Below are 26,820 nucleotides of genomic sequence, written 5' to 3'. Positions count from 1 at the left end.
CTCCTGAAAAACCCCTGGACAGCAAGATCAAAACAGTCAATCTTAAGGGAGGTCAACCCTGAATATTCACTGGAAGGACTGCTGCTGAAGCTCCAGTATTTTGGTCATCTGATGTGAAAAGCCAACTCATTGGAAAAGACCCTGATGCTGGCAAAGATTGAGGGCAGGAGGAGAAGAGGGCGTCACAGGATGTGATGGCTGGAGGGCATCACCAATGCAAGGAACGTGAACTTGGGCAGACCCCAGGATATGGTGAGGGACAGGGAGGCTGGTGTGCTGCAGTCCATGGGGTCGCAGTGGGACACAACTGGGCGACTGCAGAGCAACTACTGATATTTACAACATTTCAGTTGTGTTAGTTGATGTGGGGGAAACGTTTAAGGAAGCCAGTCCACTCTGGATGGGATGTCAGGAAAAGGAAGCAATTCCTTGACCAGATGTCTTCACAGATTGCATCACAAAGACAAGACTAGAGAAAAGTTAAACCTGTAACTGGTAAAGAATGAGCAGTCACTCTGATTGGCCGAGACAGAAGGAAGTTTGGTCATTTTCGTGGCTTGAACAATGTTCTTCTGTCTGTGTTCAGACAAGTATGGAGGGGCCTCGTTTTTGCCGTGGATCTAACATCAGAGCCTGATGTCTAACGTTTCATGGAACTCTGCATATTCAGTAGAACACCGAGGCCAGCTGTGAGTGCCAGGCCAGCTCCCCGATGTCACTGCCATGGACGCTCGTTTTACCCTCTTCCCCACGTGTCCGGATGGGAGCAGACAAGTCCAGAGATGCCTCCTCTCCACCCTGCATCTCAAGGGCTCGCTCCAGCAGGATTCTGCTTCTCAACCTCAAATTGGCCAGGGATGGCAGGACGGAACCGACGTGAAAACCCCATAAAGTCTTCTGGGTCACCAGGGCTCACTACAGCTGCCCTTGAGCGCAGACTTGTCTCTCTGGAAGGGGCCTTCTCGGAATCCAACGCGTATGCCCAGAGAAAACTGGAGGAGGCCAGGACAGGCGTGCGCGGGGAACATGGCGCTATCAGCCTCACGTCAGCAAGCCAACCGGGTTACCAGCTCCCTCTCGCGGCGGAAGCTAGACCCAGTGCGCTTGCGCGCCGTCGCCCCGCCCCCGCACAGCCCCGCCCGCGCGCAGGTCTCTGGGGCTGCAGGGCCACGCCGTGCGCCGATTGGTGGCGTTCCGGGCCCGCCCTCGGGTGATTGACGGCTCCCGGGCCGCCGCCGCTGCCGCCGCCGCTGCCCCCGCCGCCGCAGGGTGTGGAGCCCGCCGCCGGTCGCGGGCTGCGCGTGTGCCGCAGCCGCCGCCCAGCCTCCGTCATGGACCTGTTCGGGGACCTGCCGGAGCCCGAGCGCTCGCCGCGGCCGGCTGCTGGTAAGCGGGCGGCCGCCGGGCTGGTGAGGGCCAAGGAGGGCGGGCGGGCGCGCGGGAGGGCGAGCGCGGCCTGCACCGGCGCGGGGAGCCGGGCCTCCGCCATGTTCGCTGCGCAGGAGGAAAGGCCGCGCGCGGCCCGGCGCCCTTTGTGCGCGGCCGCTTTCCCTCACGGGAGCCCCGCGCCGCCGGCCTGCGTCCGGACCGGCCGCCTGGGGAGCTGGTAGTCCCGGGCGCGCTCCCGGTTCAGCGTTTTCCTCGCTTTGTGTTCCGTGTGTACCCCGGCGACTGAGATGGTCCCCGGCTCGGTTGCTCGTGATTCTGAGGCCCAGAAGAGAGGATTCGTTCTCTCTGCAGCCTCCGATCTTGTGTCATGACTCGGAGTAGTTTTTTGTTGTTGTTGTTCCCTCTGGGCCCCGGGAAGTCCCCTCTCCCCAAAGGGAAGACCATTCGCCCGGTCCGCTCCCCACCCCGGCTGCCCCCTGACCTCGGCCGCCGTGCGCGTCCCGGAGGCCGGGGATCGGAGCTCCACGGGGTAGCCGTGCGGGGACCACCACGCCTGGTCCTCTGTCCGGCGGGTTACAGCGGCGCCCAGGCTGAATTTGGCAAGACTTATTCACGTTTTCAGGTGCAAGACATTCAGCTGGATGCTGTGCTTTAGGACCCCCCCCCGCCACACCCCCGCCCCAGTCTAACTCGGTGGCAGAAAACGTGAAAAACTTAAGAACACTTTTCAGATTCCAGGCCCAGCTCAGCCCCACTCAGCTTGCAAGCCCGGAAGGTGGGGCCCGGCCTCTGTGTTACGAAATCCGCAGCGGATTTTGTTGGACAGCCCGGGAGGGGGTCTGGAGACCCTGGTTCGGCAACTGCTGTTGTCCTAGGGGCATACGAAGGTGACTGACACCCAGCGTTTGCTTGCTTTCAGAGAAGCCGAATTCTGAATGCGAGTGGTTGACATCGAAAAGGGACAAAGTTAATGACTGGGAAATGCTGAATGTCCCGGAAAAGGGATGTTTGTGGTCCGTGAACGGAGAAGTTGGGTGGGAGGTGGTGCTGGACTCGGGCCTCCAAAGATGGATAGACGTGTAATTTGCAGAGATTCTAGGCGAGGGAACAGTGTGCTTGCTCTTTGGGGAACGTTTGGCTCTCGGGTTTGCCTGCGCATCCAACGTGGAGGAGTTGCGACTTGAGACTCGGATCCATGAAGAAGGCTCCCAAGAAGGGGTGGTTCTGCCCCGTAGGGCCTGGGTTCTGGCATGTGACGTGTGGACGCCAGGCCAGTCTTAGGAGGCCGTCAGTCACAAGAACGGCGCTGCTAGTTTTCTCGGCAGAACATCTCATTTTGTAGATTGTTCCCTAGATTTCTTTTCTAGATTGTTCTCGTTGTGGGTGAAAACGCTGGCTTGTGTATGCAGTCTTTTTGACTCTGTTGGTGAAGGATAGCTTCTGTCTGAATATATTTGGGGCAGAGTTTGCGTTTGCAGATGCGCCTGTAAGCCTGTCATTTTCTTTAATCGCCATCACTTTCTACCCGAAATTAATTTGGGTCCACTCAGGCGGAACGGACCCCTGAATGATACAAAACTTGACGAGTCTTTAAGTTGGTCCCTGGAAGGACATATCCAACCCTGGCTGAGACGACAGGGTGGCAGAGGTGCTGTGTGCTATTTAAACCCGGGTTCCCTCAAGAGTGGATCACGACCTGCCTCCTGCCTGTGAGGAGGGTGCTGGCACTGCCGCAGGTTCTCCTTGACCGAGTGTGTTTTCTGTAATAGCTTTAAAAGCAAAGAAGGCATGCTTTCTGAATTTGTTGATGACAGAACACTGACAGGGATAAGTACTAAAGTGAGTACAAAATCAGAACTCAAAGTTATCTTGACAGGCATTTCGTGAAAACCAGTAAGATTAAACTTAACAGGTTAAAAAGAAACTCATTTGAACAAGAACAGAAACTGATTTCACGGTTTTGTAAAAGTACTTGGATTTTTGAGAATTTAACTCAAATGTCATACTTTTTGTTTCTGAAAAATTGTTGATAACATTGAATCTAGAGTGAATGAGAGGAAAGTTAAGTTGGCTTCTTAAAGTAGATGGAGCGAGGAGGATGGATTGCCACCGTCATAGCCCTCAAAGGATGTGCAGGTGTCACAGATTTCTGAGCTAACGCAGGAACGATAAAAGACCTAGTCATTTTCACAGACCCTAGAAGAGTTGTTTGGGGCATGTACTCAGACTGGTTTCAAATCCAAATTCTGCTCTTAGTGTCTTCTGTGGCTGTTCCTGCATCTGAAAAATTAGTGTTGCCTCCTACTGTTACCCACGGGTTAGAGAGAGTACTGTGTGTAGGGGGAGCAGAGGCTCTGTGCCCAGTACTGATAGGTGCTGGTGCTTTGTAGATGTTACTCTGTGAGCTAACTTTCACAGCTGTTCCAAAGAGGGGGAAATGCACTCTTAAATGGATTCTGTGAAAATGCCAAGTGTCCAAAGGGAAGAAGTGTCCACTCCTCTGATCATGTCCAGTGTGTTTTATTTAGTGTTTTGATTTTTGCTTTGAACATCACATCTCATGTTCCTATACCAAGCCTCTTACTTTTTGTGATCTGAAGAAAAATATGAAAAGAATACAGTAAATGTTTTCACATTTTGTGCTGAATTAAGGGTTTTCATCCCAACCCTTAACAGATTTTGCTTGCTGAGTACAATCAAGTTTCTAATGTATAGTATACATACTTATTTAAAGACGACGTGTATTTATTCATATCAGATGGAAATGGAATTTCTTTGCTTGTTGTTCAGTCTCTAAGTCATGTCAGACTCTGCAGTATCATAGTCATTAAAGTGCTGATTGATGTCTTTGAAGATTGACAGCTTGTATTTGGTAGTCTGAACAAGTTAAAGGTGTCTTGGTTTAAAGTCATCTGTGTAGTAATCTGGTTTCAGTTTTATAGGGTGGTTCTTTCACTACACCAGTACGCTTTAAAACTGATGGTCTGCTGTTGATGACTAAATAAATACTTGCTTTGCAAGGCATCCTCAAAATATTTCTTTTTTTTTTTTAAATATTTCTTTTTATGAATTTGTTGAGCTAAATATAAAATAAAGGCTAAGGTATTAGAAAAAACTTGAACTAATGGTAAAACCTCAGGGTTAGTAAGAAAAAACTCAAGTCATAAAAAATTAAAATGGATTTAGCTATGTAAAAATAAAAAAGTTTTTGGAGCCAAAGTAGCACAAAGGCAAAAGCCAAATTGAGAGAAAATAGTTGCGGTACCGTTACTAAAGGTTACTACCCCTCGTAAGGGAAAAGCTCAGACAAAGTAACAGGAAAAAGAGGTGACCCATTAGAAAAATGGTCAAAGGATGTATCCTGACAGTTTACAGAAGAAACGCAGGCGACCCATCGCTGGGAACTGGTGCGCAGCTTCCTCAGTCACTGGGAAGGACAGCAGGTCACTGGTGTACTGTGGTTCTCACTCGTCACATTTAGAAATTGGGATGATGATAATGAGATTTAGAGAAATGGACATTTTCATAAAGTATGTTGAGAGTGAAAGTTACCACAACTTTTTTGGGAACACATTTCGGCATTTGTCAAATTTGTTTTCTTTCTGACCAGCAGTCTGGCAGATAAAATGAGGTTATAAGTCTTGGGTTGTCATTATGGCATTATTTGTCATGTAATAAACCAGAATCACCCCACATGCCCATCAGTAAAGGACCTGGACAAGCGAGTGGCAGTGCTTCCTGTATATTGTAGGATAGTGGGCGACTGCTGGAAAGAATCCTGAGACCCAGTGTGCATGAACAATGATATATGTAGAGTATCGTATATAGTGGTGGCAGTGGCTCATGGTAAAGAATCTGCCTGCAGTGCAGGAGCCGCAGGAAACACAGGTTCGATCCCTGGGTTGACATGATCCCCTGGAGCAGGAAATGGCACCCCACTCCAGTATTCTTGCCTGGAGAATCCCATGGACAGAGGAGCCTGGCGGGCTACAGTCCATGGGGTCGCAAAGAGCTGGACAGCACTAAAGTGACCTAGCAGCAGCATCATTGTATATAGTATAGTGTACTTCTACCTTTTAAAAATGAACATCTACAATTCAATACATGAGCATAAAGGGAAATGGAAGGTATACACCAAGGTGTTATTCTGGTGGGATAGGCGGGGAAGTGGGCCTTTTTCTAATACATCCGTGGTATTTGGTAAACATACACAGTTGTCCGTCACTCTCTGCAGGGTATCGAGTCTGAAGCCCTCTTCAGATCCCAAGATCTGAGGAGGCTTAAGTCACTTATATAAAATGGTGTGGTACAGCTGGCCCTCTGTATCCACGGGTGGCCCTTTGTATCCACAGGTCAACTGTATCGCATTTATAGTTAAAAAGGAAATTCAGGTACAAAAAGCAATTTAGGCAAAATATTTAAGCTTTCTGTTGCTATAAGTAGCAACTTTTTGCTAACCTGAATATGATCAGCCTGAATATTTTTGTCAGCATGATATGTAACTTTCAGTAGACTTAGCTTCAGAATGTAAATAACTTAAAAAAAAAATCTAGATGAGATTAACTGTCATGGAAAACCTGTTTTCTGTCTTGTTTCTTTCTTTATGAGAGTTCTTGTATTTAGAACTCAGGGACTACTTCTAAAGTTAAGGTCAAGGTCACACATGGTCCAATGATTGCAGCCCCAGATACTTTGAATTACTATTTATCCAACACAGAATGTAAGATTCTGGCTAACCAGAAGTTCCCTTTATAGCATCTGTGATGTACAGATTGTTTTTAAAGATACAAACTCTTCTAACTTTGATCCTTATGATGATGCAAAAAGGTACTCCAGAGATCTTATAGAGCCTTAGGATTATCTTTGGGGGGTTGTATAAAGGTTAAATGATCCTTGTGAAGTTCCAGTAACAGCGAGGAGGCAGTATGTAACACCTCCCCAAGAGCATGTGCTGGGAAAGCAGGCTGCCTGCATTTCAACCTCCGCTTCTCACTGGCTCGTCTCTTGGACAGTTACTTAAGCAGGTGCATCAGTTTCCTCATCAGTAAGTAACCATAATAATAGTACCCACTTCATTAGGTTATTGTAAGAATTCAATCCATGAAAATATGTAGAGCATTAGAGTAGTTCCTGGCAGGCAGTGAATGCTTATTATCATTTGCATAAGCCATTCTCAGTTGTGGCCAACAAAACTCTGAGCTGATCTCACTGTGTTTAATTGCAGTACCACTCAGAATATTCTAGAGTGACAGAGAGCAGTTGAGGTTCACTCTGTTCAGCAGGGAAAGAGAGGCTGTTCTTTGGGGCTGGTAGTAGGTTTGAGGCACTCTCTTAACTGATTCAACAAAGGAGAGCGGCCGGGCTAGTGCTGAGCTGGAAACTCTCTTATGAGGAATGCTTGCCAGGACCAAAAATGTATTACCTGGGTAAAAGAGGACTCCCCGCCCCCCCGCGCGCCCCATTGGACACTGGATTTGGAAAGACCTGATATAGAGGTAGTTTAATTCAGAAATTAAAATGTGGCCCCGCATAAGTGGAAGGGTTGGTTGCTCTTCAGGTCGGCTCCTCCCTGCAATGTCCCTCTGTCCCAAGATGCCTGGTGCTCTGACCCCACTGAATATAGTGCTACTGTTCTGGGTCATCCTGTTCAGTTTGGAGTCTGTTAGAATATGATAGATATGTTGATGCTTAGACTAGTACGGTTTGAGTTCCTCTTGGAAGTGGCCTGCTGAAATATTAGTGATTCTTGTAGGAGGAATAGTACAGTGAGTAAGTGGTTGTTCTAAATGCCCTTTAATGTTCTAATGCTGTTTTTGGAATACTTCCCATAGAGTATGTCACTTGTGAGAAAAGTGAAACTACTTGTAATTACTTAATGTCTTTATGATAATCCTAAGGGAGAAAATGGTAATTTAATGAAATAGCCATTTCCTATTTGTGTTACAGGTATAAAGCAAAAGAGTTACTTTTTGTTAAATTAGGAATTTATCAGGCATTTAATGTACTTCTGACCTAAAGACTCCTGAAGAAATTTCTTTCCTTGGAGTTTAAATTTTACTTAAAATTTTTAGTTTTTGAAAAAGTAGAGTTGATACCCAGCTCGTTTCTAGGCAGAAAGACAATATGGATGAAACTTTCGGGGCACACATGTTGAGTTGGTTTTTAAATGGGTGCATTTCTGCACTTGAGCTCTGAGGAACAAGATCAGTGTGTTCAGTCTCAGAGGACGTGGACATCCACGCCTTCGTCTTTAGCCCGTTGTTTCCCCCACATTCCTGTGGGCTGGTTCGTATATTTCATAACTTCAGTAGAAATTTTGAGGAAAGCTGGAGAAGGAATAATGATTAAATTTTATGTGGAAAGGGATAATTGAGTATAAAACATTAAGACAAGTACTTTTGTTAGGTAAATCTTTAGGTTTTTAAATAGAAAGATTTCTTAGCTTTTTCCTGAGTTTATCTTGGAGTATCTAAAATTCCTCATTTTCTTCATAGATATTTATTGAATTGGGCTCTGTGCTGGAGATACCAGGTTAAGACAGATTCGGGCCTCTCACCATCTCTCTGCTTATGTGTTTAAAATTCTACTTGGTAATTAGTTCAGAATGTTATTGAAATAGGATTTTTTAAGATCGGTAGATCTTTGAAGAGTCCTTTTATCGAGGTACCCAGATAGAATTATTGTTTTGCTCTAGAATCAGTTTTTTCTTCTCAGGATTCACTCTTAAAGAAAGGTTTTTTAAAATGTGTTCCTTTCAGTACTGAAATTAGCAAGAAAAATACTTGTTTTCCTCAAACCACTCAGTAGCCCTTAAAATTCCTGTTGGATTGTCCTTCATTGCTTGTATATTGACTGTAACTGTTGGAAAAAATGTCCATATTAAATGACTGTTGAGAAAGTATTTTGGGAAACAGTTACTCTGTCCAGTAGAGAGGAGAAGATTTGAATTTACTAGCTGACTTATCTCAGAAGATTCGAGCCCCACCTGGCCAGTGTCCACGTGCTTTCTAAGCAGGTGTTCCGTGTTCTAGGGAAAGAAGCTCAGAAAGCATCTCTGCCCTTTGACCGTCTCCCTCCGGCCAGCAGTACTGACTCAGGTACAGTCTCCAGGCTCTCCCAGGTGTGTGTCAACGTGTCATCCTGGGATTGTAGTTGTCTCAATCTTTTTCCCTTTCCCCCATTTTCAACACACAGATGTTTTAGGTGTTGGACTGTCTTAAGTTTTGAATCCATGGCATCAGGTAAGGCAGAAAAATCCACTAGTTGCTAGCCCTGAGGAGCTGCGAGAAGATGTTGAGCGGTGTTCTCTGGTTCATCTGAGTGTCTGTTTTACTAGTGAAATAAGACTGGACTCTGAGGCAGGTCTTCCGTCTCCTTTGAGATGATGAGACTCAACAGTAGGCTCGGGACGCTGTGTGCACGGCATGCGTTGCCACTGGATGGACACGAGGGCTCTGAGTCTATGTCAGTGGCCTGTGTAGGCATCCTGGTGGGATGGATTCTGAAACGTGAGCCCCACTCTGGCTTTGGGGGCTCACTCAGTGTTTTGCTGTGTTTCAGGCTCTGGGGGACCTTTGCTTTTTGACGATCTCCCGCCAGCCAGCAGTGGCGATTCAGGTAAGTGGTAGGGAAACTAGTCCAATGTGCCGATGGAAATAATATATGATGTTCTGCTCTTACATAAAGTGTGCTTATTTATAGCTGTAAAAAGCTTAGGATGACGAATCGTAATACTACGTAAGGTTTATTAAAACTAACAGATACCGGGAATGCCCTGGCGGCCCAGTGGTTAGGACTCATTGCCTTCATTGCTGGGGTCCAGGTTTGATCCCTGGCTGGCGAACGAGGTTCCTGCCAAAACGAATAAACAATCAAACTAAACTCAGTAGATACCCTCAGTTGGGAAGCAAAAATATACATAAATACTACATCCCTTTTTGGTGATTATTTTCTACTCCTTAGAATTATGAGAATTCAGTCATTTACTTTGACCTTTGTTATTAATGTTCTTTAAAAAAAAAAACCTGAGTCTGTCATTGTAGTTTTGCCTTGTTATGTTCCTGACAGATCCAGATGTATCCAGCAGAAAAGTATCTGAATATGTGAAGTACTTTCCGCTTTTCACACTGAAAAAATATTTTCAGTGTCCCTGATAAATTAGTCTTCTGTTTTATGCCACTTACAAAATAAAAAGAATGCTGATCCTTAACTGCAGTTGGAGTGGCACTGCTTTACCGACTGGTGCAGGCGGCGTGCAGGAGTTTGAATTCTTGAAGTTTAAGACCTTAGTCAGTCAGTTTCCAGTCAGAGCTTTTATGTGTGTTCTCAGCATTCTTTTTGTTGATTCCATTTTTGTCAAGCCTATTAACCGGGGCTCTGCTTGTTTCTCTAGATGTTTACCTTTTCCTTTTACGTCCCAGTGGGACAGAAGGGGGAAACAGAGCAGACTCCTGTAGGTTGTCATACATGATGAGTCTGTTATTCCACTGAGGACTTCTCACATGGAGCTCCCCCAGAGGGGATGGGGCAGGGCGCAGGGGGGGCAGGGCGGATGCAGGCTGTCCTTTCATATGTGAGTATCTTCCAGTGTGAAAAGACCTTCCTTACGTTGTCAGATAGAACACGCTGCTTTTTCAAGTATATTTTTCTGTATTATTAATTAATTACTGCTAAGTCATTGGAATTAGTCTAACCAAGTATGGATTAAATTCGTATTGTTCCTATATTTGGACTTCCCAGGTGGCACTAGTGGTAAAGAACCCACCTGCCAGTGCAGGAGATGTAAGAGATGTAGGTTCGATCCCTGGGTCGGGAAGATCCCCTGGAGGGGAGCACAGCAACCCACTCCAGTATTCTTGCCTGGAGAATCCCATGGACAGAGGAGCCTGGCGGGCTACCGTCCCTAGAATTGCAGAGTCAGACACGACTGAAGTGACTTAGCGCACACACATTTCTGTATTTAGAAAAAGTATCACAGTCATCTTTCACAAGAATTCTCAGATTTTCAGGCTATGTGTCCATACGAAAAAATCACAACATTCTCATCCAATTTACCCTTAAACCTTCCTAATAAAGACAGTACTCTCAGTTATAGTGAAAGTTAAACGTGTGTAGCTGGGGCTCCTAACAGATTTAAAGGCGGGGTCAGGGTAGTTATGTCTTAGTTATCCTCAGGGCAGAAGGCGATAAACTAATAGTAACTTAGAGGACTTCCAACAGCATTATTAACAGGGTTTGTGTTTTTTTTTGGATGTAAAATCCAATCTTGTATCCAATATTTAGGGTTTCCTGAGAAGGCATACTCTTCTTCTCAAGCAGGCAGGAGCCGTTTACAAAAGCGGACTGCGCTCTAGGCCATGAAGCCCTAGCACAGAGTCAGTACCATATGTAGACCGCATTCTCCGATTACAGTGTGATTGACTTGGAAGGCAATAACAGTTTAAACAGTTTCTGTTTTCCAACTTAAAAGAAAGGAAGATTTTTTTTCATACACATTTGGAAAACTGGAACACAAACAGTAAGTGGCAGGAGGCTAATGGAGAGACCATTGAGAGATCCATGAGTTGTCCCAGTTAACTTTCCTTACCATGTGGGGTAGGATGTGTGTGTTACACTGTTGCAGAAATCTGTCCTTTGCAAGTAACTGATTATTCTTGAGGGCAAGAATGTTTCCTTTTCCCCCTCAGTACTCAGAAAGGTCTGTCAAAGAGTAGTTGAATGAATAGTAAATGGTTGTATGCTTTTATGCCTACATGCAGAGAATACGTAGGGCCATTCATTGGACACTTGATGGACCAGGGACTGTGATGAAAGCTTTACATACGTTTTCCCCATCAGTTTTAAACAGCCTTCTGAGAGGACAGTTTTCTCCCTGTCCTGGATGAAGAAGCTGAGGCCTGCAGGTTAAGTAACTTGCCTTAAGGGCACGCCCCTTGCAAATGGCAGAACTGAGACTTAAAACTAGACTTGCTCCACAGTGCATACTCACTGCAGGTGCCCCTAGCTCTTAACTTTGAATAGACATCCATCCCTTTGCAAGTGGGAGTGGCTTTAGCAGTCCTGTTCTGCCTTTCAGGATACACACGGTTCTTATAGCCTGATATTGGTCTCAGTTTAAGCCTTTGTTAGTGTTTTGGGGCTGGTTCAGGATGTTTTACTTTGCAGGTTTTGGAAAATGTATACGTAAGGGCTTGTGGATATAAAATACCATGTGTGTGACATAGCCCCAAAGTATGAATATGTGTTTTTACCACTGAGAAGCCTCTCACATAACCTCTCGAGGCCATCTGAGCAGGGCCTGGATTTTAATTTGTGGTCTCCCACTGTGGGCACCCAGGGTACTGCACCACCCCTCAGAGTCATGGCTATGACCACTGAGCATCCCTCTCTGCCAGGCCTCTCTCGAATGTCCTTTCATCTCCGAGGGCTGGGAGGGAGCCAGGTCTGCTCGGGACTTTTAACAGTCTATAGCTGTGTTTCTGTCTGGTTTTTACTTTATATTTCCAGGTTCTCTTGACACTTCGTTATCCGAGGAGGTAAAGAATGAAGGGAAAGGAGCAAAGAGAAAAGCCTCTGATGAAGAGAAGAATGGGAGTGAAGAGCTTGTGGAAAAGAAAGTTTGTAAAGGTTTTCAGACAGTTTGAAAACAAATGTATTAGACTTCATATTGTAAGACAACCCAGAGCAAAAACCAGCTTAGCTTTCCAATGATAACACTTCCTTTCTGAGTCTGTGTTTAAGAAGTGGATAGGGTTCCCTGTTTGTACACGGATTTCCGAGTTCACGCTGCTTCCTCACCCTTTGCTCTCCATGTGCTCCATCTCTTACTCACCTTCGGTCAGGTAGGAAGCCTGCCTTGGTCCTTCAGGGGTTAGAGACAGGTTTACTCGGCCTTGCTTAGCGTGTGGGCCCCCGTCTCTCTCTGACTACATGTCCTTGGCCTCCGCCTGTCTATTAGCACTTGGAATTCTGTGACGAGCTCGCAGGCAGCGCTCCAAGAGACGACCTGAGGCTGGAAAGAGCGATTGAAATTCGTCGTCAGCTTTGTAACGTGTCACAGTGCATGAGGAATGAGTGAGGAGTGTCAGCTGGAGAGAAAGCTGTGGGTTTTACTGACTGTGCCCGCCAGGCCGCTTTGTCGCGTGCCGTCAGTGACCTCCGGCGGAGGCTGGAGGCCCCGCGGAGGACGTGAAGATGCAGGCTTCAGCGTGGCTTGTCACTGCCTGGAGCCTGCAGAGCGCTGTGCCTGCCAGCGGGTGCCCTTCAGGAAGGGCATCTGTCACTGACGTGGCTCTCTGTGTCAGAAAATGAGCTCAAACCAGCCCTTAAAGAGAAATTTCTACACCTCCAGTGGACTCCTTTTTCCTTTTCCTTCTTCAGTTAAAGTAAAAGCAGCTGATCTTTCTGTTTGTTCAGTCTTCCAGCCTCAAGCGTGGAAACATGTATTCCAGTGTATCTAACAGGGCCCTTGGGGTAAACTGCTTACTTGCATTTCTCTAAACTAGAGATTTTTCTGTCCTCATGAAGTTACTGACAGACAAGATTTGCAAGGAGCTCCTTGCCGCGGTCCCAGCCTCACTTCTGTGGGGCGGCAGCGCGCTCCTTACTCTGGTGCTTTGAGCAAGTGCTCTCTTTGGAAGAGCCTCTCTGCACCGACTTGCCGTCGCCTGCTGTCTCCTCTCTGCTGCTCAGCCTTGCAGAGACCGCCCCGTTCAGCAGTGCTCTGCTTTCTGTAGCAGACTTGCCACCTGGGAGATGCCTGGCAGGGCAGCTCTCGGACACTGCTGGGTAGAACAGCTGCAGGTCCCTCTCGCTTGCTCTGGGACTAGGGCGTCTGGAGAGAAGGGCGCAGTTTTGTATTGGCTTTTTGTTCTCTTTCCCGTAGCCTCTTCGGTGATCTTCAGCCTGAAAGGCTACGTGGCTGAGCGGAAGGGCGAGCGGGAAGAGATGCAGGATGCCCACGTCATCCTGAACGACATCACCGCGGAGTGCCAGCCCCCGTCCGCTCTCGTGTGAGTGTCCTGCCCCGGCAGCCCGCGTGGCGTGGGAGTCTGTTCTGATGCTGGTGTGGTAGTGAGGGCCCAGAGGAACCCAAAACAGCAGAAGGCAGACTGTGGAATTTTTCCTGCAGTTGCATAAAATGAAGGTGAAGGGAAAGGTATGGAGGAAAAGCCCTTGTCACCAAGAGCAGGAGTGTGCTTAGAGTTGCTTTTAGAGCCAGGAAAGGGGCTTTGGAGAAGCCCCAGCAGGCATATTTTTTAGGAACAGATTTAATTGGGGGACACCAAGCCATACCTAGTAGCTGCCACACTGTAAGATTCTGAGTTATAAACCACGTGTGAGAGGTATATATACACATATATCACATTATGTATGATGTTATATATTGAAATATATGTACACATAGAATATCAAGCAGCCATTAAAAAACAAAATTTGCCATTTGCACCAACATGGATGGGCCTCAAGAGCATGCTCAGCAAAATAAGTTTATTGTTTCATGGCTCATGATGTCCCACATTGAGAAGGGATTCTAGAAATGTTTGAGGACAAGAGCAGCTCTGCAGAGTAAATGTCATTTCTCACAAGCATATTTGTTCTTTGCTTCTTGAAACAGTTTTTAATGCTGTTTATCTGTGTGTGTGAGTTTCCGGCAACCCTGAAAGGGGACTAGGAACGGGGGTGGGGCGGGCTTTAAGGGTTTGGTGTCAGTCAGGGTTTGAGCAGCAGCTCCGAAACTCCCTGTTCTCTCACAGATGTTTTTGACGGTCGGTACTTTGTCTGTGTTTATCTGTGTATTAGTGTTTAAAACTAAATCTGCTGTAAGTAGAAAACTGAATCTGCTCTAAATAGAAAAGCGTTCTGAATATTAGTGAAAAATCAGAGTTAACAGGTCTTGATTTTTGAAGCAAGGGTGAGTTTTTAATTTTAAAATGTCATGGATGTTACTTCAGCATTGTCTTAGGTACTGTTACTGCTTGCTGTTCGGGTTAAAAGCTTTAATGGAGAGGAGTAATCTTTGCCTGAGGATCTTGCTGACTCTCAATTCATTATTCCAGCACCCGGGTTTCATACTTTGCTGTTTTTGATGGACATGGAGGAATTCGAGCCTCAAAATTCGCCGCACAGAATTTGCATCAGAACTTAATCAGGAAATTTCCTAAAGGTGAGGCTCAGAGCTCAATCGGTTCATGTTCACCTTGGGGTTGGCTCTTTGTGCTGATAAGTGAGACGTCACTGGCTTTAGTGAAGAGTCCTTGATGGCCGTAAGAGCCTGGTTTAGAGGAGGCCGTGCGGAGGGGAGCAGGGGCTGTGCGGCGGGCCCACCGTGGAGCTTGCTGTGTCTCTGGGTGATGGCGCCTCTTGTCTCTGCACTTGGGAGGATACTCAGGCCCCCACTTACAGTGGAGGAAGCACAGCTGGTTCTCGGCCGTAACAGAGCAGCGGTGGCCGGAGGGCCGTCTCCCTCCTTAAGACTTCGCTTTCTTTCCTGGCTGCTGCAACAGGAGATGGAATCAGCGTAGAGAAAACGGTGAAAAGGTGCCTTCTGGACACCTTCAAGCATACTGATGAAGAGTTCCTTAAGCAAGCCTCAAGCCAGTAAGTGTGACCACGTGAAGACCTGTGAGCGGAGGGTGTGTGTGGTTTTCCTAAACGCATTTCAGGCCTTCCGATACTGTGTAATGCGAACGCTTGTTATCTGAAAAACTCCTAGCACCAAGTAAGCGCTTACAGCTTAATGAAATCTGAATTAAAAAAAAAAACACACGTATCAAAGAAACCATCCATTCTAAAAGTATGACACTTCCCTTTCAGCTCTGGAAATTCAGTCTCAGAGCTGGCATGTTGGTGGTGACTGTGTCTCTGATGTGTCTCCCCTGCCAGGAAACCTGCCTGGAAAGATGGGTCCACTGCCACGTGTGTGCTGGCCGTAGACAACACTCTTTACATCGCCAACCTGGGGGACAGTCGGGTATGTGGCTGTGGCGCCGCCCACTGAGACCGCGGCGCATCCGAGGGGGCCAACCGTAGGCAGCACTGTCGAATGAGGTTACGGCCACGATGGTGGGGTTGCAGCCTTCATTCTTGGCGGGTGCTGCAAGGGGCTCTGTTGCAGAGTTAGAAGCTCTGGTTCAAGGAGTGGCTGCTAAACTGGAGGCTGTTTGTTCTGGGAAGACTTACACCCTGTCTGTACACAGGTACAGAGCTGCGAGTTGGAATTTAATTGGCCCTCAAGTAAAACTACTTATATTTAAACAAATATTTGTCTTCATTTCTTTGACCTCAGATAGTAATGAATGAAAAGTATTAACCCCTGCCTCTCCAAATTATGTAATTCCAAAATAATTCAAAAGCTGTGACTAGAAGAGTGCTCGGTGATGGGATGAATGTCCGCTGAGCCCAGGACTCAGAGCTGAGGGAGAAAACCCAGCTGCTTCCCTCTGATGACGGCCTGTGTCACGTCCCAGCTGTAGGGGCTGACTTGGACCTGGGGGGAGGGCTCCGTAGGGCCTCTGCAGTCCCTGCTGTCTCCCCCCTGCCGCCCACTCGCCAGCCAGCCTCCGTGCTTGTGCGGCAGTCACTGGACAGAGTGGCCTTCCCACCCTGTTGCTTTTAGGGTGACTTGGGATACGGGGCACTGGGAGCCGGGAGCGCCCCAGATGAAAGCCCTGCCCCAGTGGGGTCTGTGTTGGGGTGACCCTCCAGTGGGTCTCTCTGGTGGGACTGCCTCTTGTACATGGGCGTTCAGACCAGAGGACTTCAAGAACATGTGTACGAATTAGCCAAAAAGAGAGACTTTGGAGTCAGACCCAGTTTCAGTCCTGGCCCTGTTCTGTGACTCCAGGCGTGATGCTTGTCCTCTGGGCCTCAGGCTTCCCCCTCTGTAGAGCAAGAGGTTTGTCCGGAAGTGACCACTCAGTAATCACGGTGACGGGAACATTCGGACGTGTACTTGATCAGCCCACCGAGTGGGCCAGTGTAGACTCGGGGAACAGTGGCGCCTGAAGGGGCCTCGGTACTTTAAGGGACCTGCCTTCACGTCACAGGTGGGAAGACAGTGGCCTGGTGAGAGGAGCAGGGGGCTGTGGTCGCCTGGTGCTTCTCCCCCTTAGTGTTTGCGTGTGTGTGACTCCACTTTGCCACTTGAGGCTTTTGACGCTGGATCCTCTGAACTCAAGTTTGTCAGCAGGAGGCTGAATCTGAAAGTCAGTTGTTGACCTTGCTCTTCCCCTGTTAGCATTAGGCACTGGGCTTGTTCGGTTTCACACCTGTTGTACTCTCATCTTCCCAGGCAATCCTTTGTCGTTACAATGAGGAGAGTCAAAAACACGCGGCCTTAAGCCTCAGCAAGGAGCATAATCCAACCCAGTATGAAGAACGAATGAGAATACAGAAGGCCGGAGGGAATGTCAGGTAACCAGAGGGTGGCAGGGGCTCTGGGAAGGGGGCCACTGTGGAGCGAGCCGAGAGGCCTCCACGGGTGGGGCCTTTGCCTGTGCAGTCTTCAGCATGAGGAGACTGTCTGAGGTCTAACTTGGTGAACACGTGTCGTGGGGTTTCACGTGTGTCCAAGTGGGAGTAAACCATGTGTGTGCAGGAAACGTGCTTCCCTCCATCTGCAAAAGGAGGATTCCTGTCTCAAATTCAAGCTTACCATTTCCAGCATTTTCTGTGGTCCTAGGAACTTTCCTAAAATTTATTATTTGTCACAACTGGATAAGCTACACTTTGGGCAGTTTCTCCAGAGAGAACACCTAGAGTGGTTAAGCATGAGCTCTGGGCTTCTGGGGAGCAGCTTCTCAGGCCCAGGGGCCGCGCTAGCCTGGCTTGGCCTGCCGAGGTCGTTTCATCTCTCTTCACGTCTTTGGAGACGGTGCCAGCTCTAGTTTGTCATCTGCCACCTCTCAGGTAGTTAAGCAGGGCTAAGGACGCGGCATTAGGAACATCACCAGAGGTGTTTTCTGGTTCATCTTAGGTTTGAGCTGTTTAAGATTCCGTTGCCTGTTGGAAGAAGTGAGATGCCAGTGTGAGGCGGTGGTTGCTCATCCTTGGAGGTGTCGCTTCTCTTGTGTTGTTGACTTGGCCAGTTTCTGTTGTCGCTCCAGGCCGTTTCTGGCCAGTGGTGCAGGGAGGTCTCTGGAGAGGAGTCAGAATTCTTAGGGTTGGTTAAAAAACTCCAGGGTTAGTAAAAGGTGATTTTGGTCTGGGTTGTGGCTGTCTGCGTGAGCAAAGACGGAATTATAGCCTGGGTTCTGACCTTGGCCAGTGCCGTGACTGACTGAGCCTCCGTGACTGCTTGTGGGAGTTGATGCCCAAGAATGTGACCCCAGCGTTGGTGTTAGTAGCATCATCTTTTCTGTCCTTTCTTATAACTTTAAAATTCTGCTGTTGTCTGATCTACTTGAAAAGATTTTGACATTAACATTCCTATGGCTGCAAGTAAGACCAGCTGTATTGCCTTTACTTCCCGTTTCCCAGTCCCCATTTATTAAGAACTGTGTGGACTTACAGTGCACCCCTCAACTTGAAGAAGAGAGTGGGGGTGCTCAGAGACAGGAGGGGTGACTTGCTCCCGAGCCAAGGGCTGGGCCGTGGCCCATCTCCTGCGTGAGGCTGGGGCTGGCGTGCTTTTTCTTTTCATCCATGCCCTCTCACTTTCATTAAGATTTTCAAACATGCAGAAAAAATTTTAAAATAGTAAGCATTTAAATATCTACTACCTAGATTCAGTAGTTAACGTTTTGCCATATTTGCTTTGTCTGTTTATGTGTGTGTGTGTGGCTGAATTATTTAAAAGTTAGTTGCAGACATAATATCTAAGAAAATAATCGTTCCTTAGTCTGTATTAGGTTACTTAACATTCCGTGTGTGGCCTCATCTCCCCAGTTGTCCCCAGAGTGTCTGTGTTGGAAACCAGGGTCTGGCCAGCACTGGACTTGCGTGTTTCCGTGAAGAGTCATCCCTGCTCTGGCTTGGATCGCGGCCCCGGTCAGCCCTTGTACAGGGTCACCAGCACCGTTTACAGTGCCTGTATGTTACGTCTTATAAAGCAGAATTTAGGTCTATGGGCTGCTTTAGATTCAGGTTACACGTCTTCAGTAAACGTGAAAACGTGTACTGACGGGATGCCAGGCACCTCTGACTGCCCCCACGTCAGTAGCCGAGCGCGATCACCGCTGGAGATGCGGGCTCTGAGCTGGCCACCGTTGGCCGCAGACGGCTCCAGGGTGGAGGCGTGCTTCCGTGTGTGGCCTGCCGGCAGTCTGGGGAGGCCTGCTTGGGCACCTTGGGACTGTTGCCGTCAGCCTCTCAGCTGACGATTTTAGTGGCCCTCGGCGACCTTGCACGAGTCAGCTTCTTCACAGGGCCAGCAAAGAGGACCATCGACTGGCTTCTTCTGCTCGTGGTAGCAGGCATCCTGTTAGGAAAGGCTTTCCTTCATCAACAGGGGGCGAACCAGTTTTTCCCTGAAAGCAAGGTATGTGTTGAATTCTTCCATCACCATTTGCAGAGTGGGAGCACCCACAGCTGTGGAAACTCGTGGTTTTTCTTTCCCTTCTCTGCTGCTTCCGTCCCCCTTCCTTGCTCCAGGAGTCACTGCAGATGGGTTTCTGTATCCAGGGCGCTGACTGTAGCCATAGAGGCAGGGTGTTCTTGCTGCTCACGTGCCCTCTGTGGCCAGCGGGAGGGAGCACCTTCCACACGTCTGCTTGTCTTAAAACAGCTCCATGTGCTGGGGCTGCTGGGGTCAACTGCAGTGTCATCAGTTCACACCTGTTCCAGGACAGAACCAGGAAACACACACACACGTGTGCTCTCTGTAGCCTGTGAGTTTAGACTGCCGCTTCTCATGCAGATGGAGCATCTACAGGGTTTTCTCTTAACTTCTTGGACTCAGTAGTTGTAGTGTCTTCTTTTATCCTGAAGATCTTGGTTCCTAATAACATTGCATGTTTATTTGCCAGAATAGCTTTTTCACACTTGTAACATCAGCAGCATCGCTGTTACTGGGCGTGAGTTCCTGGTGGTTCTCTTCAGTCTGCGTCTCACTGAGGATGTGCCGAGTGTTGTATGTAAACATGGAGTAGTTATTTTCACTGTGGTTTTGTTACACTCTGGTTATCATGATCATTAGTTTCATTTTGTTTTCAATTTCAGGGCTCTTTTACCCTCTATTATGAAGCATTTACACGGTGAGATAGGAGCCCTGGTGCACTGTTGGCGGGAATGTGAAATGGCACAGCCATTGTGGAACACGGCATGGCAATTCCTTACAAATTAAAAATAGATCTCCCACCATAACATTGTAAATCAGTACTTTAATAAAGAATAAAGATAAAAGTACATAGACCTGCCGTGTGAGCCAGCAGGCCCAGTCCTGGGTCTGTGTGCCCCAGAATTCAAAGCAGTGGATTTGAACCGATACGCACGTGCCCACGTGCACAGCAGCATTTTCCACGGTGGCCACAGGTGGGAGCAACCCAAGCGTCCATCGTTAGATGAAGAGACAGACAAAACATGGCCCTCCGCAAAATGGAAGCACTGTGCAGCCTTGATAGGAAACCCTGTCACATGGACGAACCTTGAGGACAGTTTGCTAAGTGGAGTAAGCCAGACACAGAAGAGCAAACACTGCGTGATTCCACTTATATGAGTCCCCGAGTGGCCAGCGTCCTCCTCGGGACAGAAGGCAGGACGGGGTGGTGGGGCGGGGAGGGGAGGTTAGTGGTCGCAGAGTCCCGGTGGGGGATGGGAAGGCTTGGAGGTGAAGGTTGCACAACAGTGTGAGTGTCCCTGACGCCACTCAGCCGTTGGCTTCAAAGTAAAAGTGAAGATGACAAACATGTTATAATTCTTACCATGATTTTAAAAGTGAGTAAGACCCACGTTTGCCTGGTTAGCTGTCTAAAATACAAAGCAGAGGCTTGCTTTCACGTCTTGCTCTCTTCACCCTCATGGCCTGAATCTTTCCAGCGTGTCTTCCGTGTGTTCATTTCCCTCCTCGTTACACTGAAGGCAGTGGAGTGTGCGCGCGTTACGCTGCTTCAGGAGAACTCCCGGAGAAGGTGAGGACGGTGTGGTGTTTATTTTACGAGGAAGGGAAGCTTACACCTGTAGCATCTGCCTTCGGGTCTAGAGCGCTGCGTGTCTGGTGCGGTCTCTGATGACAGGGAGACAGTTCTGGAATCATAGGTGCAGTCCTGCCCTGTCGTACCCATCCTGCTATAACTCCGGACCTTGGCATCTGCCATCCTGGGATGGTCAGAGGAAGATGGAGCTTCCACCTCCCAGCCTCAGCTTTGCGAGCCCGTCAAGACCACTGTGTCCCTGGGCCAGAGCAGCTGCAGTCAGAGCAGGGTTCAGCTTGTCCTGGCAGCCAGGGTGTTGGTCTCTGTGCCCCTCCCCTGCTGTGAAGGGGAAACCGGAACAAAACACCAGCAGAAGGCGCTGCGGTCAGGACACTGGTGACAGACTTGGCACTAGCGGGACAGCCGCTGTCTGACTGATGGGTGGACGGAAGGCAGGCAGGAAGGATGCTGCGTGGAGCACAAGCCACAAATGCTGGAGGGCAGGAGGCCAGGCCTGTGAGCGGCAGGTCCCCAGGGAAGGCAGGTTGGCTCAGGGGCTGGGACTTCAAAACCCAGTCCCTGCCCAGCACAGTGGGGGAAGAGTGGATTCTCGCGGATTGCCAGGGCGAGGCCGGCGCAGAGCACCCAGAGTCCTGTGCTGCGTGGGGGAAGCTGGCTGTGTGTGGAGGGGCTGCCGAGGAGGCTTGGGGCCGGCGCAGTCCATGACCCAGGTGGCTGGTTCCGGGCAGCCCTTGCCGGGAGCAGTCCTGCTGGGCTTGCTGGGCACAGAGGGCAGGTGGTGTGGCTGTGCTCCTGTGACACACAGCCTGCGTGGGCCCGGGCCTCTGCAGCTGGCTGGCGCCCGCACCACACATCCCATGCAGCCTGTTGTGCTGAGTGCAGGCAGAGCAGCAGCCCGCTGGGTTGGCTTCCGAAGCGTGAGTGGACTCTGTTGTCCTGGTGGTACCTGGGTCTTCGGCCCCGCCTCTGCGCACAGTCTTGTTGAAACAAGCTGGGTCTGTGACGGGAGGAGGCCGCGTGGGTACCCTGGCCCTTGGTCCCAAAGACGCACTCTGGACCGCGGGCTCCGAGCTGCCGCCTCTGGCACGCTGAGGGCTGAGGGTCCCCCATGCACTTCTTCACCCTCAGCTCAGCGCTGGCGCCCTTTGCTCCCTCTTGCCTTTTGTTCTGCTGTTCGTACCTGAGAAGATTGCTCAGCTGCTCACAGATACCAGCACAAGTCTTAGCTGCTGGTGGTTTGTCTGTGACCACCAGGAGGGTGACCCTGAGGGCCAGCGAAGGGCCGGGAGCCAGGCGGGATCCTGACTCCGAGAGCGGCCCCGGCCCAGGTGGGTGGTTCCGGCCCCTGCGCCGGTGGCTCAGCTTCCAGGGCGCGTCCCCGTTGGGAGCCTGTGGTGATGCGGCACCTCCGCGCACAGCTCTGCGGTTGGCTGAGCTCTCTGGCGCCCCTTGTCAAGTGTGTCGTCTCCTCTGGTCTCACTCCTGAGAGCCTGGGTGTTAGGGCGTTGTAGCTGCCCGAGTGGCAGAGCAAGCGGCCACCAGGATTGTCCTTGGGAGCGGCAGGCATGGGGCTGCTCTCCCTGCTGACAGGACCAGCTGTCCTAGGCCCTGCAGTCACCTTTCCCTCTCCTGGAAGCAGAATGAGCAAAGGTGTAATTCTGTCCAGAGTTCTCCTGTTTGTATTTAAGTCATTAAAGCATGTTCATACCCAAGGTAAAGAACACTTGCTTCTGAATCAGAGGATAGTCACTTTCAGGTATTTTCCAAATCTAATTAGAGTGAAATGCAAAATATCCCTCTATCCCAGCTGTTTGTAACCCTGGTGGCTTGAAAGTGAAAGAAAGTGAAAGTCACTCAGTTGTGTCCAACTCCTTGCAACCCCATGGACTATACAGTCCATGGAATTCTCCAGGCCAGAATACTGGAGTGGGTAGCCTTTCCCTTCTCCAGGGGATCTTCCCAACCCAAGGATCGAACCCAGGTCTCCCACATTGCAGGCGGATTTTTTACCAGCTGAGCCACCAGGGAAGCCCAGGAATACTGGAGTGGGTAGCCTTTCCCTTCTCCAGGAGATCTTCCCAACCCAGGGATCGAACCCAGGTCTCCCACATTGCAGGCGGATTTTTTTTACCAGCTGAGCCAGCAGGGAAGCCCAGGAATACTGGAGTGGGTAGCCTTTCCCTTCTCCAGGAGATCTTCCCAACCCAGGGATCGAACCCAGGTCTCCCACATTGCAGGCGGATTTTTTTTACCAGCTGAGCCAGCAGGGAAGCCCAGGAATACTGGAGTGGGTAGCCTTTCCCTTCTCCAGATCTTTCCAACCCAGGGATCGAACCCAGGTCTCCCACATTGCAGGCGGATTCTTTACCAGCTGAGCCAGCAGGGAAGCCCAGGAATACTGGAGTGGGTAGCCTATCCCTTCTCAAATCAAACTGGGGTCTCCTGCATTGCAGGCGGATTCTTTACCAACTGAGCTATCAGGGAAGCCCATGGTGGCTTTAAGGTAAAAACAAAACAGAGACAAAGCCAGGTCCACTCCCAGTCAGGCTTGACTCTGGGCTTTGGGCAGACCAGTGGGGCTAGGCCTGGCACGGCCACGAGCCAGGTTGAGGGGCGCTGGTGCCACCCGTGTGCGGGGCAGCAGGCCGGTAATGACCCGGGAGAGGGAGGCTCCGCCCAGTGGTGCGGTGCTGTGTGTCACTGGCAGCTGAGGGACGTGGATGCCACAGGTCGCGTCTCACCCTGTCCCACTCCTCTGCTTTTGAGGCCAGAGTCTGGGCCCTGGGAGCCTGGCCTCAGGTAGAGTCTGATGTGCCTCCCCCCGCTGCAGGGACGGGCGTGTCCTGGGTGTGCTGGAGGTGTCCCGCTCCATCGGGGACGGGCAGTACAAGCGCTGCGGGGTCACTTCGGTGCCGGACATCAGACGCTGCCAGCTGACCCCCAACGACAGGTAGGCTTGGCGCGGGGCACGGGGCGGCCGCCTCCCTTGTTTCTCTGCTGACTTCTTCCAGTTCGCGTACTGAACCTGGGGTGGCGAGTGGGCGGCCGGCCATGTCTTAGGCATCATGCTGGGCCCTCCAGGTGCAGGGATAAATAAAATCCCATTCTGCTCTCGTGGGTCCAGTCTGACCACACGTGAACAGGCGTGTCCAGTCCCGTGTGTCTTAGGAGTGCCAGTGCTCCGGGAGCCTTTGGCCTTGGCAGGAGGGAGACATGCATGTTGGAGAAAGCAGGGCTTTCCCGCAGGGAACAGAGCCCAGGGTGGTGAAGTGGGATGGGGTGAAGGTGTGGCCAGCCGATGCCACAGGACGGGGCGGGGGGGGTGTGTCAGGAAACGGTGGCAGGCACTCGAGGGCAGGTTGCAGAGGTCTGGGTTCTCTGCTGAGCAGTCTGGGTTTTAGCTCATAATGGGAGAATCGTGGGAGGTTTTTAAGCGGAGCTGAAGTAGTTTGAAGAAAGATACCTCTTGTCCACCTGTTTCTGAGCTACTTGAGAATAAGGCCCTGTGCCTGGCGGGAGAAGGACGGGGCCCATGGGGTCCAGGGGCATGCGTCGAGGGTGTGGGCACTGAGGTGGCAGCGAGGGCCCGGGAGGCCAGTGCTGCTGGGGGCGCCTTTCCACACCCTCCGTGCCTGCCTCAGAGCACGTTTCCACCCGCTCCTCCAGCTCCCCAGCTGACGCCTCAGGAGAGTCTTGTTGCCACATGAGAGCAGGCCCCGTGTTGTCCCTGCTGTGCAGCAGAGCAGAGCCCCCCTCCGGGGTCTTTCACCTCCGCGGAAGGGGCTGGCGGGCCCTCACAGGCCCCAGGCACAAACCACGTACCTGCAAATGCTCGCTGAGTGAGTGCCCAGTCAGAGGAGGAAAACCAGGATGCGGGTGTTAAAACGGGGAAAGAGACGAGCAGGAGAACTGGAACTGTCCCACCCTCTCCATCCCTGTCAGAGAGACTCCCCTTGGGAAGTCTGGGGGGACTTTGAAAGGGACGGAGGCCTCTTCTCCAGCAGTGAAAGTGGGTGGCTGTCCTCCCTTCACGTAGGCAGTGAGCACTTGACGTTCCTGAAGTCCAAGCATCCGTCCAGTTTGGGGAACGGATTGAGGCCTGCGGTGCCTGACACTTACCGTGTATTTATCGTACCACCTGATAGATCTCCTCGGTGATCTTCCTGGAGTTTGTCTGAGAAGCTGGGATTGGGTTCATCCGTAGCTTAGGTGAACAGTGCAGTCTCAGCTCTGATGTGTACCGTCTCACTCAAGATATTTTTAAGTAGCTTTAACCTTGATCTTGTAGACGTTAAATTGGTTTTAAAATGTTTAGGTTTTGACTAGTTGGCTAAATATATTTTACCTCCATTGCCAGGCTATTTTGTAAAGTTTGCTGCTAAAACCCATTTATGTTTTTCTCCATGTTGTAGGTTTATTTTGCTGGCCTGTGATGGCCTCTTCAAGGTCTTTACCCCAGAAGAAGCCGTGAACTTCATCTTGTCCTGCCTGGAGGTGAGCACTCTCAGAAGGAGTGGGTGCCTGTTGTTCCGGCTGCCCTTGGGCTTCAGAGAAGTCCTGGGCCCCCTTCCCGCCTTGTCCCTGTGCAGCCCGGGGCCCCTTCCCCCCGTGTCCCCGTGCAGCCCCGGGCCCCTTCCCGCCTTGTCCCCGTGCAGCCCCGGGCCCCTTCCCCCCGTGTCCCCGTGCAGCCCCGGGCCCCTTCCCTCCGTGTCCCCGTGCAGCCCCGGGCCCCTTCGCCCCGTGTCCCCGTGCAGCCCCGGGCCCCTTCGCCCCGTGTCCCCGTGCAGCCCCGGGCCCCTTCGCCCCGTGTCCCCGTGCAGCCCCGGGCCCCTTCGCCCCGTGTCCCCGTGCAGCCCCGGGCCCCTTCGCCCCGTGTCCCCGTGCAGCCCCGGGCCCCTTCGCCCCGTGTCCCCGTGCAGCCCCGGGCCCCTTCGCCCCGTGTCCCCGTGCAGCCCCGGGCCCCTTCGCCCCGTGTCCCCGTGCAGCCCCGGGCCCCTTCGCCCCGTGTCCCCGTGCAGCCCCGGGCCCCTTCGCCCCGTGTCCCCGTGCAGCCCCGGGCCCTTTCCCCCCGTGTCCCCGTGCAGTTCCAGGCCCCCTACCTCCCATGTCCCCAGAGGGGAGTGGGACCTCCATCCAGGGCACTCACCGCTCAGTTTCTCCCATGCCCCCGCCACGGGGACTGGGAGCAGTCGTCCCTCGTGGGGGGGCATCTCAGGAGTGGTGGGGCGCGGGGTCCCTGTTCACCAGCACCCCTTTCCCACCCTGTAGGACGAGAAGATCCAAAGGCGGGAAGGGAAGCCCACTGTGGATGCCCGCTACGAAGCCGCCTGCAACAGGCTGGCCAACAAGGCGGTGCAGCGGGGCTCAGCGGACAACGTCACCGTGATGGTGGTGCGGATAGGGCTCTGAGGCGGGCGCGGCGGCGCGGCCTTGACTCCGAGGTTCGTTTTTTGTGTTGTGCACATTATGTGTTTCGTGTACTCCTGTGGGATGCTCATGGCTGTAAATAAAGGTGTTTTTTCTAGACTTCTAGTTATTACATTTGAGCCACACCTTGGCCTTCCGGGGTGGTATGTGCTCTTGAACGTGTTTCGGGTCTTTCTTGTGAAAAGCATTGCGGGCCTCTTGGACTGGCCAGTAGCCGTGGCCGTCAGCTGCTCACCACGCAGGACTTTGTAGTTTAGGGCACCTTTCCCGCGCTGCCGCCCCCCAATAACTGGCTGGGGAAGTGGCGTTTCACAGAGGGGAGTGTGAGGCGGTGACTGGCTTCAACAGGCCAGCGCCAGAACCCAGGGCTGCTGGAGGAGCTGGCTGCTTCCAGCTCTGCAGACGAAAATAAGGTGACAAAGTGTTAAGGCGGCGTGAGCCCAGGCTCAGCCAGGAGGTCAGGCTGATAGCTGAGCAGTGCCCCACTGGGCCCTCCAAAACACCCGAGTGCCGCTCATTTCCGGTCCTGTGATGCCAGACTGCTGCTGGATGCCCAGGTGTGGAACGCGCACGTCTCCAGGGCTGGGCAGTCCCACTGCGGCCCCGTGTGGCCTGAGGCCCGGCCTCCTGGCTCAGGGGCGCGCGTACTGGGCTCTGGGCTGGGCTTAAGTCAGGCTTCACAGCAACACTTCTGTCCAAGATGCTAAAATCGTGTGATGAGCCTCCCCAGGAAAACAAACTCGAAAATTCTTTTCACGCCCTTCTTCACACAGAGAGCAGGACACTGGTATTGCTGGTAAAGCTCCTTAGTGAGACGGCTTTCAGGCCTTTCTGTGTGAATGCTGGCCTCGGGATGAGGTAAGATTCTGAAGACGGTAGTAAGACGGCTTTCAGGTCTTTGTGTGTGAATGCT

At 50.9% G+C, this 26,820-nt stretch overlaps 1 protein-coding gene across 2 annotated transcripts; it reads left to right on the top strand.

Moving 5' to 3' along the window:
- Positions 1-1,246: 1,246 nt before the first annotated feature.
- On the top strand, positions 1,247-26,006 carry ILKAP (ILK associated serine/threonine phosphatase). Of its 2 annotated transcripts, XM_010803878.3 has the most exons (12): positions 1,247-1,386; positions 8,421-8,486; positions 8,950-9,006; positions 11,896-12,015; positions 13,274-13,400; positions 14,448-14,554; positions 14,895-14,988; positions 15,274-15,361; positions 16,682-16,803; positions 23,311-23,430; positions 24,893-24,974; positions 25,749-26,006. In XM_010803878.3, the coding sequence occupies exons 1-12, from the start codon at positions 1,332-1,334 to the stop codon at positions 25,887-25,889; spliced, it is 1,179 nt and encodes a 392-aa protein (XP_010802180.1). In that variant the 5' UTR covers positions 1,247-1,331; the 3' UTR covers positions 25,890-26,006.
- The last annotated feature ends 814 nt before the right edge of the window (positions 26,007-26,820 follow it).

This window comes from Bos taurus, chromosome 3 (assembly GCF_002263795.3).
Source record: "Bos taurus isolate L1 Dominette 01449 registration number 42190680 breed Hereford chromosome 3, ARS-UCD2.0, whole genome shotgun sequence".
Classification (NCBI taxonomy): Eukaryota; Metazoa; Chordata; class Mammalia; order Artiodactyla; family Bovidae; genus Bos; species Bos taurus.
Note: the sequence above shows the minus strand (reverse complement) of the source record. Positions and strands in the feature narration are given on the sequence as shown.

Coding starts and splice junctions, on each gene's coding strand:
- ILKAP (XM_010803878.3), top strand. CDS start 1,332: ATGGACCTGTTCGGGGACCTGCCGGAGCCCGAGCGCTCGCCGCGGCCG. Junction 1,387..8,420: donor CTCGCCGCGGCCGGCTGCTG/GTAAGCGGGCGG, acceptor TCCGTGTTCTAG/GGAAAGAAGCTCAGAAAGCA. Junction 23,431..24,892: donor CAGCTGACCCCCAACGACAG/GTAGGCTTGGCG, acceptor TCCATGTTGTAG/GTTTATTTTGCTGGCCTGTG.